The sequence below is a fragment of the Seriola aureovittata genome, chromosome 8 (genome assembly GCF_021018895.1).
Source record: "Seriola aureovittata isolate HTS-2021-v1 ecotype China chromosome 8, ASM2101889v1, whole genome shotgun sequence".
NCBI classification, from domain to species: domain Eukaryota; kingdom Metazoa; phylum Chordata; class Actinopteri; order Carangiformes; family Carangidae; genus Seriola; species Seriola aureovittata.
The window spans coordinates 9,638,202-9,653,701 of record NC_079371.1 but is presented as its reverse complement, the minus strand read 5'-3'; the positions used below and the strand labels follow the sequence as shown (position 1 = coordinate 9,653,701).

Here is a 15,500-nt window from a genome sequence, read left to right as displayed (position 1 = left end):
ATGCCACTAAATCCTATACACAGGTCCTTTAAAAGACTTGTGATGAAAGTACTTCTTAAACAGGGCTGATAGACGAAAGAAACTCGGTTACAGGGAAATAGACTGAGGGGAGAGATTGTGTGTGTGTGTGTGTGGGGGGGGGGGGGGGGGGGGTAAAATGAGTCAATTAACACCTAGAATAAGATTTCAGGCATAGATCATCCTGCCTGTCAGACCCAACCTGCTGCCTGAGTACAAGTCTTTATATGTGAACACATGAACAGAAACTGACAACAACCTCTGGGGTTATTCCGCTGCTGATTAGTTTGAGGATTTATAACGGAGTTAATCATGGCAGGATTGTTTTATTTTCTAGAAAAGTGAAACATGAAAGCTTTGCAATGCCCTTAAATATATCAGATCTCGCACTCCATGAATAACACACATGGTGAGGTTTAATATGTTTTTTTGTGCTTTTATATGTCATTACGCAGAGTTGATCCGCTCAGCCTAATGAATGCAAATCAGCAGAACATTTGATGAGGTGCATCGGTCAGGTCAGTTCCCACATTTTCCGTTATACTCTGGATTTTCCTCTTCGTCGGAGCCCCGGACAGATACCCCCCCCCCCCCTTCCCCTCCCCTTCCCCTCCCCACCCCCTTTCCCCTCCCCTCTCTCTCCTTTCTCTCTCTCACTCCCACCCCTGTACTCGCGCTGCACCTGTGCTGCTGCCGCCGCCGCTGCTCGTGCGTCAGATGATGGCAACTGATTCTTTAAACCTTTCTCTCCGTCGAACTGGCTGCAGTCCGAGTCGACCCTGCGAAGAGACTAGACTCCTTCTGCCTCCGCTCGACCCACTTGTTTTCTTTGTGCGGTCCACGCGGTCAGGCGAGAGGCGAATAAACTTTTGGTGATATTTTTACGCACAGTTCTCCAGTCTGGACAAACAGCCGAGAATATCTCTGCTCGCTTTTCACCACCATCACCACCCGCACGTTTCCCGGAAAAACTTGAAAAGGTGCCATGCAAGTTTATGTGGCTGTGATATTCGCTTATGGAGTGTCGGGTAAGTTCGGGAACTTCTCTTTTTGACCAAATTATGGACTCCTTGCGGCTCAATCTTAGCCATTTTCTGGCGGTATCAAATTTATGTTGAATTCCCAAGATCTAAGAAGTAGCCTTGAGATTATTCCAAGTCAGTATCTCTCAAATCTGTACTGAAGATAAAGAAGGAGAAAGAGAGGACGGCAATTCAGAGACTGAGAGACAATGGAAATTTGTTTGTGCAGAAGGGGTGTCACTGCATCAGGAGGATATCTCTCTAAATCCAGTGTATTGGTATAGAAACACCAGGGAGCCACATGAACGTTTTCAAGGCACTATACTTACGCCATCCACTATGTGTTGACAGCCTGAATATTGTTAAATTATCTGGAAGTGGAAAAGTTATGGACTAACTGTGACAATCTGATTTAAACACAGAATGCATTTCTGTTCATCTGTTTCACACTAATGTGCAGCTGGATGTATTTTACATTGTGTGTGAAGTTGTTCAGCAGTGCTGTTTTATGTCAGTTGTAGATTTCTTCCTTCAAAGCTTTTTTTAAGATCCATGGCAGTGTTACCTCAATCACTGCTGCAATAGTAAATGTGCCAGCTGTTGCCAGCAACTGTCCAGTTGTTCTGTTGCATCCTGTCCTGAGGGCAAGTGCAGGGTAAAAGGTCTGCGTGAAGCCTGAAGGAGTGTTATCCAAACACTGCATTCAGTCTGGCACTGATGTGTGGACTTAAACTGACAACATATTGCATGTAGTTCATGGAGAGTAGGAGATTTAATTCTGTGTGTGTGTGTGTGTGTGTGTGTGTGTGTGTGTGTGTGTGTGTGTGTGTGTGCGCGTGTGCGCATGTATTTTTTGTCCACACAAATCAAATTTAAGTCAGTGTCAGCTGGGACACAAATTTGTGCACAACTCTCCAAGATGTAATATGAAGAACCTGGTGTCAAATCCTAATCACATGCTCCACAAAGATGAAATTACAATAGCCTAGAAAACATTTGGAGCATTGAGATGTGGAAGCTGACGTGTAGTTTGGACATCTTAAATGAAAAATGTTTTCTTTAGTTTGGCCGGAGACCATTTTTCACACTTTAGACCGTGGTATGAGATGGGGCTTTTCTCGTCGACACGTTCATTCATACACTCATGGTGTATATATGCTGTTGCATAACTGTGTCTGCTTGCAATCTAACTACAACCATGAATCCAAGATCGGAGGTGGAAAAAAACTATTCAAAACCACGCTCACAGTGAAATGCCTCAAAAGATCTCTTGGACTCACAGTGAATTCACAGTCAGCGCTGGGCACTGCTGGCTGTAGTCGCCCCTTATCAGCTTCTGTTTGGCTGTCTCAGCATATTAAATCAGGGGTGGAGGAAATCAGAGAGAGAGAGAGAGAGAGAGAGAGAGAGAGAGAGAGAGAGAGAGAGAGAGAGAGAGAGAGAGAGAGAGAGAGAGAGATCTGAGTGACTGACAACCTAGTGAATCATTGTTTCCACTCATTTAATACACTTTCTCATGCATTTTCCTTTTCTCTCCTCAAGTAAAGGACCATGGACTGGCAATGCAAGAAAACTTGACAGTGCCAGTTCAGGCTTTTTTAAAGTTTTTATCAGACTTACTGTATTTTTATTTTATATTCCAAGCAAGACTGATAACAAGTGGCATAAAAACATTGAATAGTTAGGGTTTATAGTCCTCAGTGCAATGAAGTCCAGAATCGTTTTCCCATGGTTATAATCAAGTGTCTCAGAATAGATTTTTTTGTTTGTCTTTTCGTGATGTTTTTTGGATAATGATTGGTTATTTCATCTCATGCGGGTGCACAACATACATGCATGTCGGCAGCTGGCCATTAGCTGTGGTCTTTGAAGTGTGTTCAAGTGCAACTTTTAACAGAGCATGCAGAGCATTGGATTAGTCTGCCTGTTTCAGCATTAGTCAGCGTAGACCCTACTGAAACATGAAGCCAGTCGCCCGAGAGTGGTCAAATGTGATATTGGTGTAATCTGTGCTGCAGTAGTAATACGTCTTTAATTTGTCATGTTTGTGTTTTTATAGAACATGCTGTAAAAAAGGGGCAGTGAAATGTCCACGTTAATGTCTCTTCAGTCCCCCTAAACACTGACAATCCACAGCTGACTTTCCTGCTGAAAAAGGGGATACTTTGACTGGCAAGCTTTATTAGGGACATGCAACAATGAAGACAACCACAGCTACGGAAATGATTCATAACACGTGTGCTGTCTTAACTCAAGAGAAAAGTAACCAGTAATGTCACCTGTTTACTTCCGCGTGATGTACCCAAAAGTTGGCCGGTCTTCATTGTTGCTTATTGGTTAAATACTTGCGCAGATTTTGTATGTCATAGTGATTGGTTTTCGCTTTTCTTAATCATAAATATATGGGGTGTCTCCTTGAGCTCTTCCAATGTAATCAAAGACCTAGCATTTGCAGCAATGAAGATCCTTTGACTGAAATAATTTAGCATGGAGATGTAGGGCCAGGCGTCGTACATTCACCCAAATTGGAGAATGACTACTTCTGAAAGAATTTCATATTGGCCAAGAAATCAAGTTAAAACTCCAGGGGATGGGGATTTATCTGGCACCTGTGTTCGAAAGTAGGCGCCTTAAATCATCCCTCCATCCGTCTTGGAGGCAAAATGACCGTGGTGTTATTCATTAGTTTGGTTCCTGTCAGGTGGGTATTTACCAGTTAAGTGCCAGCCCCTATTAATCCCCCTGATAGTTAAGTGGCAGCACTTAACTGTAACCTCACCATTATAAATAAGATGCACATCTAAAGCAAAGCAAAGCCAGTAATGGACAGTGATCTCCTGTGTTTTATTTGAAACCATGTTACTTTAGAGGAATGCAACTTTCCTTCAGAAAAGACCTACAGTAGTAAACTTTACAGGTGAATTATGACCTTTGAGACAAATGTTAAGAGATTTAACATGTTTCACACATCGTATTGTATCGTTCACTTAAGTTTTAAGTGTAGGCTGAGACATTAGTAGCAACAGTTTTCACTTTTGCTGCGAGTCTTCATGAAAAGAAGCAAGAATCTCAGAACTGTTAGTGAGATCTGCTGCTTGCACATCACACCCACTCATAAATACTGTACCATTTACTTTAGGCAGGCTGCAGTTGAAATTTAGTATTGGCCCCACTAATAACAGGCAAAGTAAATATAGGTCCTAAATCTAAGGTCAGTCCTTTGTCACCTTGGTCAATAAAAAAATGCATTAGATAACGTCATAAAAATGGCACTGCTTTCTTAAGATTGTGAACTATTGTGCTTCGAGGCATTGCTTATCATACTGTGTGTTAGTTATGTCATACCTCAACAGCACTTTGATTTTCATGAGCTGTCTCCAGGGTCAATATTACCTGCGGTGATTACACTGCTGTTCACCACATGGTAACATGATGAATCATCCCAAATGACTGTGGGCCAACACAGATTATTAATGCTGCCGAGGGTTCCCCCTTCTGTGATTGGATTCTATTTACGTAAATGACTGTTTTTCAAAATAGTGGTTCAAGCATATAGACCTTGGGGGAATGCCTCCAAAATCCAGTTTCGACATCAGATTTTCTATTGTTTTTTTGTGTGTTCTGTTTTGTTTTTAAATTTCATTGTTCATTCAAGATCCATTGTTCACCCTCTGGTGGGAAGCGGTTGCTGATCCTGAACCATATCATCCTCAGTCAGTCCAGTCAGGGAACTCTGCATGTCTGTTGTGTGTCTTTCCCCATCTCTTCCCTCATTTTCTGTCATCTCTTCCCTGACAACTCACTAATAATGCTTAAATGATGGCTGATGCTGGAAATATCCCAAACTGATCCCATCACTGATGTTTGACATGTTTTTATCAGGAATAACAAAATGCACCCTGGAACATGAGGCACATCCCCAAAATTTTCTTTAAAAGAACCATGAGAGTGAAATTATTTTGTGGTGTTTGATGTGCTTTTGTGGTAAACAGAATGTCAAGACCGGAAGACTTCATTTGAAATACTAAGGTAGACATGCAGGTTTTTTTTATGATGGAAGCAGCTGTTTGATTCCCTGAAAATCTGTGATTTTATTGGATTGAATCTGTATGTATGCCCCCAAGAACACGATATGTCGCTGAGGAAATTTGATCATTTTACAGGAAATGAAAGCGTGGGATTTTGATATGAAAATGCATGTTTTGTACACATATAGTACATCATATATTTGTACATAGTATAACAATATGCCTGGAGACACAAGTAAACAACACAGAACATTTTTTTTTTGATGTAATGGGACCCTGAACTCTTCAATTTCCAACAGAATTTAACCTACATCTTCACTGGAAAGAGCTCAGAGGTAAAAATTCACTGTTCTATTCAGAAGAAGGCAATGCAATCTTTGAGGGCCCAGCAGGATGTTGTGGTTGACAATGGATCAGATGAGCACTTCAGAGCTCCTACAAGTCGACAGTAAATGTACCCCTAAACAAACACGATGAATACACTCCTGAGTTGAATGAAGAATTAGTTGGGGGAACAGACAGAGGACGAAAGAGGAAAAGCAGGAAGAATTCAACATAGAAGAGAAATTCGAGGGGGAAGAAAATCGTGGTGCGGTTAGACATGCTGAAGCATTGCAGAAGGGCCTAGCTGACATTACCAAGGAAATAAACAATCTCAAACAATGAATGAAAAACAATCAATATAGACTAAAGACAAGAACTCATGAACCTTAGGGATGACATCAACTGCAAATTGGAAAGTAAAGAAGGCCTGATGACAAAACACATTGAGCAGAGACAACTACAAGAGAAATTAGTTTAGCTGGACACAAGATCGCAGTGAAACAATGTGCATATCTGAGGGGGACCAAAGGGTGCAGAGGGAGACTCCAGAGAAGAGCTGTGATCCATAGTGGCTAATTTCTTCCAGTTCAACAGTTTTTGAACATAACCGCCCAACAGCATTCACGGAAATTAAGAAAGCACTAAAAGAAAAGGGGGTTTAAATTTCAGACACCTTTTCACAAGGATTAGAATTCACTGGAGCGAAGGACGTCGACTATAATAACGCAACAGAAGTAGAAAGGGATTTGAGAAGGAGGAGGGGTCTGGACATCCAGGTGAAGGAAACCAACGAGGATATGCGATGGAGGAAGGGATACAGATAGTGTTTCTATGACAACGCATTGGGGACCCAGGAGCACAAAGTGAGATGACTCAACGTGCAACGCAGAAACTGCAGGAGTTTCAGAGATGAAGGAAACAAGTGAGAGGAATGGGAGGTAAAGCTGAGGGCAGGACAGAAAAAGAAACCATGCGCCGAAGTTCAACACCCACAATACACTGATGTTTTGAGCAGGGGGAGAAGCAGATATTTGTTATGAAAATACAACACTTTATGGGGCTGTATTTACTTTCAGGTATTGGTTAACCTAGGCTAAGAGGCTGGATACAAAGCCACAGCTTCCCTACCAAGTCAAAGGCTTCTCTTCAGATGTAACCCAACTGCTTGTAGGCTAAACTACAGAGGAAGGATGGGCACATCTAGAAGGAAAGGAAGATCCATAATAGGCGCTCTAGCTGCCTCGAGGGAGGAGCCCTTCCTACAAAGGAGGATTTGCTCCTCTTATTCCAAAAGCGACCAACAGATGGAGCCCTTTGTTATCTGAAGTCTTCTTGAGTTCTAATGTCAGAGCGTTAGAAGTGTAGGAGGATGGAGGACCATTTGAGGAAATGGCAGGATACAATTTAACTATCTTAAAATGATCTCTTTTAAATGTGAAAAATCCAGTGAAAAGCGGGAAACAGTAACAGCCAAATAAAATAAAATGAAAAGAAGAAGAAAAAAATCGTAAGAGACATACTCTGCAGAACATAAAAAATTCAAAAAGTTAGGATTTAAAAATACATTTTATAGCTCATTTAGATGGGGTTATAAAAGAGGAGTTGCTGTTTCAATCTCAAATACAACAAAATGTGAGATTTCTGAAACAAACCTATTATGAAGGGCAACCCAAAGCAATAAAAATATTAGCTAGGTTTATTAGGAAGGAACAGCTGCTTAATGCACTTCATAAATGTAGAGATGCTACACTTTAATATATTTATTCAGTTGTGGATGAATAATAAAAATACTTTTTTCAATTCATTACCAGCAATAGGGGAAAGACAGAATCCCATTGTAGACTCAAATATCACTGAAAAAGAATAGGAAAAAGCAATTAATGAATGAAAATCTGCTTCACACTTAATTAATAAGGACCAATCAGGTTTTATTTAGGGAAACACTGAACACATGATTCACATTAGAAAGACACTAGTACATATAACCAAGGAAGTACAAAAAGAGCTAGAAAGTGCTAATTAACTTAGACACAGAAAAGGCTTTCAAAATTTTAGATCTCTGGGCAAATGTGGCTACAATGTGGATTCAGTCATCTGCATTAAAATTGTACAAATCGGTTTAAGAGATCAGTTGCTGTCTGTCCATGACCCTCTTTGTGATTTTCATTGTGATGAGGAGATTACAGGGATAAAGGTGAGAGGAGCAGAATTTTAAATTGGGTTGTTCGCAGATGATATCTTGATCTACTTAAAATAATTGCAATTGCCTGACAAAGCTAATGAAGTTCTTAGAATCTTTCATTACCTGACAAGCTTAATGTAGCAAGAACACAGATTTTGTTGATAAATTTCCAAACACAAGCAGTCCAACAGGCCTTGATCTCAGATTGATGGGAAAACATTGCAATATTGAGTAACCATTACAAGTAAATAATCAAAGTTGTATGAGGAAAATGATATACCCCTAAATCAACACTTACATTAGACTTTAGGTCAAGAATTGCTTTGGGAGATTGTTCCAATCTCTCCCAGTGGCAATCCTTTGGAGAGGAAAGAAGTGCACAACCCTTCAGTTCCCCAAAGATAGGACAGGTGTGGCACTACTAAATCTTTTAAGATTAGTTTTTTGCTGTTAACAGGTATGATATCCCATATTCCTGAGTCTTAAAAATGATAATAAATAAGATGGTGGTTTATTTAGGATGGCTCTATGAAATTAAAGAAGACAGTGTTTTTTCCCATAGTGTGGTAAGTGATGTCCACCCCACCTTCTCATAGAGGATACAATGTACCTGTAATAAATCAAAGGGCGCTGTGATACACAGCATCAAGTGGCTTGTGGGTGTACACAGCACCATGCATGTAAATTACATCTTCATGGTCAAGCACTGATAAAATCTGCCAATCTGTATTGTGCTGATAAAAGAGAGGCACTTATTTTTCATTTAAGCTTCTTGGTTAGATCTTCAACATGAATACTGATATTATACTAATAAAAAAAATTTGGAGAATAATCAGGGCATGTAGAGTAGTCAAAAATTGAACTTTAAACTTTGTCGATAGACCGTACTTATGCGTAAATTACTGTCAATCTGTGTCAAAGATTTTTTTTTTAGGTAGCATACCTGCAGATTATTTCAGTTTTATGATACATTTTCCTTTGTGAGCCAAATAGTGATTGTGTCACTGAACAACACATACAAGAACATCGTTGGCAGAGCGATTTCTGTGTTTCACCAACGTTTGTTGTTGAGTAGAGGAACCGCTACACTGTACATTAGAGATAAGTTAGAAATAGAGCTCAAAATACAAATATCTAAAGATACAATGTATGTAAGATAAAAAAGAAAAACCACCAGCTCCAGGCTAAGACCTGAAGTAGATATTCACTACACAACTGTCATGCTGGAGGATGTGTGGTTAATAAAATGGAGATCACATTCATGTCTTCATTGGGTGATGTATTACTCAAGACCTTCGTGGAGTTATGTTTAGATAAGGTGACACACAAAAAAGTACAGCATGAGGACCGATATCATGTAAAAGGTCTGTTAGCAGCAATTGAGGAGATGTTAAGAAGACCCTCTAACTGAAGGGAACTGGCTACACATAGTTGAAGAGATATATGATATGTAAAGACTCTCGTGTTTTGAGAATTCATCAAAAATTCAGAAAATATTTATATCGTGACTGAGACATTTTGAGTTGTATCATTACGTAGTGTACCTCACTGACATTATTGCCTTACAGAGTCAAATTAAAAAATATTAAAACTGCAAGCACTTTTACAGTGTTTTACTATAGACAGAAAATGTAAACCTTCTGATACTCTATATAATATTACAAGGTGGTTTATTCAAATTAATGCTGCAATATTATTAACTCATGTCAGTGTCAGTAACTTGCTCTGCATTTAATGAAGAAAACTTGTTGAGCCCAGTTTTTTGTGTTTAAAAGCTGAACGTGTGTATGTGAATATGTGTGTGTATGTTTGGTTTATCTCCCACAAAATAATATAGTAATTATTTACTTTGCACTATTCTACAGTGTGGTTACAGTATGCAGTAGTGTGACCTCAGTGGGGACTTGTATTTTGAAAAGTAAACATTACAGTCACAAAGTATATCGCAAAGATGCAGAAAGCATTACTTAAACAGACACAGGCAGTTAAGCACAATTCTCAGTGGGACAAAACATGATCACGGATTTAACATGAAGCCAGCCTGCTAAATAGAATCATAAATTCTAATCTGTTCTTAATTGAATGCCAGTACAGGTCTAATACGTAAGCTACAGCCGGCACCGTCATTAGCCTGTTTGCTTTATTTTGAAGCAGCGGCACAATAAGGCAGCTTCCCTATGGCACATGAATAAGCAGTTTGACTAATCAAGGCAGGACGAGATGAGGGAATGAGTAATTTTCTCTTCCAGCTTGCATAGCACATGAAGCTTGTTTTACATTCACCACATTTGTCAGACTGTTCTGTTTGCTCTATGTCTCTGCATTATTTAGACTCTGAAGTAAAGAACAACAGCAGTCACACAAGTCTGTTGATTAAAGAAACACAGCAACTCAACATTCACAAAGAACAGCTCCCTGTAGGACTGACGTGGGTTTGGACACAAGCATATAAAAGCTTCCATAATGAGATGCACAGACTCCACATACTTACTCAAATCTTTAGCAAGGGCTCTCAACACGTCTCTTACAAAGACGAGTGGATTAAAATTTTACATATCATAATCATATTTCTGCTTTGTTTACAGCACTCAATGTCACGGAGGAGAAGGCAACATGCCCCCTTGGATATTTTCCCTGTGGCAACTTGACCATGTGCCTCCCTCAGCTCCTGCACTGCAACGGCATTGATGACTGTGGAAATCAAGCGGACGAGGAGAACTGTGGTGAGTTATTGTATCTCCTTGAACAAATGTTAATGTACAACTTCATGCTCACACCTGCAATGTACCAGCTCTGTGGGGCACCTAGATAATAGTGGACATGTACAATGAGGAAATACCAAATGGACTGTTTTTTAAAGAGTAACTTTACACTAAATCCACTTTTTTAAATAAGTGAGTTATATTCGCTTTTACTTTATTATACAATCACTTGTTCAAGCCACAACAGGGTGTGAAGTTGCTCTTTAAGTCAGTTTGAGGTCACGATAGACTTTAAAAATATGTATTATATGTTTAAAAAATGCAAAACCGTACATAAATAGTTACCCTAACAAACGCAGCTGTTGCTTTTGAAATCTGCTTCTGAAATTTGCTTCTGTCGTGCGCCTCAGACTTCTGCAGAGCACAGCACTGAGCCTAACTTGATCTATACTCATAATCAAATCAGAGCTCTGTTGCTGCCGTAGGCAGTATGGATAAAACTACGGGGCATCCGGGTATTGCAGGGACACATAACTGTGCAGGGAAATAAACAAATGCTAAAATAAATTTGTAAGAAGATGAAAATTGCATGATCCATTTTTTTCATTTTTTGGATTACATTCCCTTGTGTTTTGTGCCGTGTCAGTGCAACTCCATCTCCAAATCTCTGTGTATTTTGTGCACAACTGGTACAGTGTGAATACCTTCATTCATTCTTTAACTCACCTGCCAAGAAACAAGGATTTACCGGAAACTGACCACCTGTAGTTTTCTACACTGTGGTGAGAGGTTCTTACATCTGTTTAAAAAATCCAAATATATTGGTAAAGAGGAATAAATGAATGCAACACTGTACATTATTTTCATTTCTAGGTTTCCTTTTCTTTTGTCTCTCCCAACCACGACAAATTAATTTTTACTCATATGCAAAATAAAATATATTTTTTACCAGATATAAAAACTCTTTACAAGTTGCCCAAGAACCCAACCAGGTGCAAGACTCAGTTGTGGAAAGAACTTATTCTGTAAGTGTCCAAACATCATATCATCAGTATGCAATCACAAAATTTTAACAAAATAAAATGCAATTTCAATACAAAGAACTCATAAAATGATGGTAGAAAATATTGAATATGGTTACAGTATGGTAGCACTTTGAAATGGTAACCTTTTAATGTCTGAGCCTTCTCATCTCTGTTGATCTGCAGCTCCAGTTTGTGAAGACAGGATGCATGACTGATTTCCTAAATTTATTAGACCCCAAGGTGCAGCTTGTAAAGTAGTTGTCATATCATAATAAATGAAGTTCATAAAATCCCCCTGACATCCGTCCATTCCCCAGGATCAGTTTAGTCATCCCACAGGAAGTATTATTTTCTGATGTCGGCTTTTTTTCCAGCACGTTTTGGAGGTTTAAAGTTAGAATCATTTCCCTGCCTGTCATGGTAACAGGAAAAAAGAAGCACTTTCCTGTATCCAGCCATATTCAGTAGTGTGCCACCACAAATGTGACATTAGTGCATTGATGGCTCACACTTGTTGCCGTTTTATCGAATAAAGTTTCAAACCCCCGTTTTACACGCACCAGCACCCCCACTTTCCTGGTTTCAGCAGCACAATCCAATCACACACAGCACAGCGAACATCACAGCAGCATAGTAACTTGGTTGTGGTTCACATTGGTGGACAAGTACAGCATAAATATTATTAATCTTCTCTATCAGCTGGTGTTCAGCTGCCCCGCTGGTATATTCTGGGCAGGATGCCCATAAGACAGCCAGGCTAGATGCTGGCCAGGTAGCAGTTAGTGGCAGCCTTTGCCCACTTCGCCCGCTCTCACAAACCTCGCACTTCTTTAAAGCAGCATTACTTCATATTTTTATATTATAGTTTAGCAGCTACAGAGTCGGTTGTTTTTGTCATGAGTTGATTAAGACTGAAACCTAGCTAAAATGAATATTGGACTTCCATCACATTTGTCAGGTTGCCAGAAACGCAACTGTAAATTCATGATAGTGGAGCTCTGCATCTGCTGGATGAGTAAATAAATAATTGTTTGCTAACACATTTGCTATATCGACTTTACAGTACAAGGTGATAAACTGTTAGTCTTTTGTTTGCATTTTTTTGCCCTGCCCCCCAGGGGTAACAAATTAATGTAGGTTAAAAAAGTCACATGTTCATAAGATGCTTGTGACCAAACTCTTGTAAAGGAGATTTGACTAAAATATCCAGGAAAGGTGTAATATATTGCAAGTCAAAATACTTGAATAAAAATATGAATGCTGTTTGGGTAGTTTTTAGTTTGAGAATAGGCCTTTTCATTTGTATTTGTTGTCCTTCACCACTCAACACTTCTGAGAATTAGAGTTAAGCTTTTGTTTTAGTTGGATTCATTTCATGACTCACTTTTCATCATTTATTTCTTTCATCAGTAGAGATGAAGGTTGTTTCATAAAATGATGACCTTACTTCACTAGATTGCAGTTTGTTTTTTAAAATTTAATGAAAATGTAATGATTTGTATCTGAGGACATGGTAGATGAAACGTCAATAAACATTTCTTGAAATAAGTGATTGGACAACACAGTCAACTTTGAAATGTTTTACTGCATTTGCAAAGAGGCTATTTACATCCACAGCTGCTAACTCCCAGACCTTTTGGATATTGCTCTTGTCAGGAAGAACACATTGCTCACCTCAGACTTTGAGGGTGACTGATTAAATCCTCTTGGGGCAGTTTGGCTGTCGCTCTCTTTTCAAGCAGCCCTGAGCAAGACATGTGGTTTAAACAGTGCAAATTTCTCCAACTGCTTCTAACGTCCTGCTGAAAATAGCAGCCTGCCCCAAGGGTGTGAGAAGCACTCGAATAATGTGTGATCAGCTGCATGCATCTGGTGAATAGTTTAGACAGAACAAGCACAAATACCATGGGCACAACGGGAGAGCCAGATATTCAGATTGAATCGCTATTTGGTTACCCCTCCAGTATCCAGTCTGACGGTGCCCTCTTGCCAGCCGTTTTCTGGGTGGAGGGTTTGATATTCATCAGGGCAATGCTGGGGATGAGTGTTGGTGAAGAGCAAAGTTTATGGAGAACAGCAGTTCTTTTGCAAATTGCCCAAACTCATTGAGAGTTTCTTCTAATGCTTCAGCTAATGATTATTAATCATCTATAGTGAAAATCGCCTGTTGCAATTTCCTGCAGCCCAAAGAAACAAAGAAAAGCAGCACCAAGAAGCTGGAATTAATGTTTGTTATCTGATCTGGAAAAGAAAAAATTATTAAAAAGTTATCAAGATAGTTTCCATTACATTTCTGTTGATCGGCTAATTAGTTAATCAGCTCAGAATTGCAGCTTTTCTCCTGAGGTTTATTATCTATGTTAAATAGTGTCTACTACAGTGTTTACCATTTGAATTTGAACCCTTTAAATTTAGATAATGATTGATTTGTTATCATTCAAAAATCTACAGCTCCTATGAAGTTACACTAGCTGCAGAGCTTATGTACGTCATCACAATCTTTTGTCGTAATTTCCACTGTCTAATCATCATGGTGCAGTAACCTGCCGTATGGCCTCACTTTAACTCATCCCATAACGTTTATACCTGTCTAGACAAGTGAACTGCACTAAGGTTGGAAGCTCATATGGATAGAAATGACAGCGCATCCTCATTATGCTGCATTCAGAGGCTCGCCTTCAGTGTGAACTCTGACTTAAAGAGTTGTAGTGTTCAAGTTTTCAAGGATTCAATTTAAAGTTGAGTTCACATCCACAGTCCTGTCTGTGGTTAGGTTTAGGCAACAAAAGCACCCTAGGAAAGCTTAGGGAAAGATTGTGGTTTTGGTTAAATGTAAATCAACATCTTGTGTCATTGTGAACTTTTTTTTTTTGTATTAAACAAAATAACCATAAAAAAAGTTTAATAATGTTTTGCACTAAACAAGTACATTCTCTATGAACATTTTAACTGCCAATTCAGTATCAGTGTATTTGCAACTAACCGAGTCACAATTGCGTTTCCTATGAAATGTATTTGCTGTTGAAGTTTAGTGGTGTGTGTGTGTGTGTGTGTGTGTGTGTGTGTGTGTGTGTGTGTGTGTGTGTATATCACTAGCTACAGAGCTCTGCCCCTACATGCATAGGGCAGAAGACACGCTGAAAAACAATTACTAAACATAAAAGAAGTACATTTATTCTTACCTTTTGAGAAAAGGTTAGTGAAAAAATAAGTAATCGTGTGTTGATATTACTGTAGCTTGTGCTGTACGACAATTTTGACCTGTAACAAGAAAATGATTCAACACAGAGCTTCACCGTACTGTTATAGCAGGACTCCAACTGATGAATAGCGATTGTGGTTGAGGTTGAGGTTATATATAACTTCCCAGCTGGTCGTCACTGTAACGTCAGAAAGACAAAGAACGACTCCGAGTTCGGACATCAGTAAAATTTTAGTTGGAAATAATGATCAGGTTGACGTCAAAACCCAACGTTGGCTGATTGACATTGTGACGTTTAGCAAACATTCGGTCATGACTACAATGTTGGTATTTTATGTCAGTATGACGTTGGCGTGAGACGTTTGGACGTTTTGGTTACTTGGCAACACAACTTAAAACCAACAAAATATCAATGTCAGTTTTCATCAGTATTGTACATCAAATTGTCATTGGGTGTTAATTTTTAATTTCGGTCATAGATGTAACAACCTACATTCATCCAAATATCAACAATGTTCATTGTCAGTTGCGGGCCTGCTGGGTTGCAGGTTTGAACACCATACGCTGATGTTTTGCAGCAAGTGTTGACCAACTTTTTAACATTTTCCTTTGAACCAATGTCAGAGGAAAAATAAATCAAGCAGATTCTCATCAGCAATACCGCGTGCTGGTCTGGCTTTCCCTGTCAAGATTTTCATAAGCACTTAAGAGAACGTCAAAGCAGCAGGACGCTAGAGGGGTGTATGTCACTTGAACAGAAGGTGTGTGTGTGTGTGTGTGTGTGTGTGAGCTTTGTGAGTGTGTGTAAGTGGTGGGTGTCTGTGCATGCACGTGTGTGAAGGGATGTAGGAGGATGATAATTTCCTTGCTTTGATGAAGAGTATGAAAGCGGATGAAGTTTCACAAGGTGAGGTAGGGAAATGCTCTCAGTGCTTTCATGAATTCAGAGGGATCACTAATTAAAACTTGTGCTTGGGACACAGTCAGTGCAGCTTGA

General features: G+C 39.4%; 1 protein-coding gene across 1 annotated transcript in view; it reads left to right on the top strand.

Moving 5' to 3' along the window:
• The first annotated feature begins 696 nt into the window (after positions 1-696).
• Positions 697-15,500, top strand: part of rxfp1 (relaxin family peptide receptor 1) — a 66,534-nt gene continuing 51,730 nt past the window's right edge. Inside the window, exons 1-2 of the mRNA XM_056383694.1 lie at positions 697-1,046; positions 10,160-10,297. Coding sequence (XP_056239669.1) covers positions 1,004-1,046; positions 10,160-10,297 — 181 coding nt within the window. The 5' untranslated portion in view covers positions 697-1,003. The remainder of the gene's footprint in view (positions 1,047-10,159; positions 10,298-15,500) is intronic.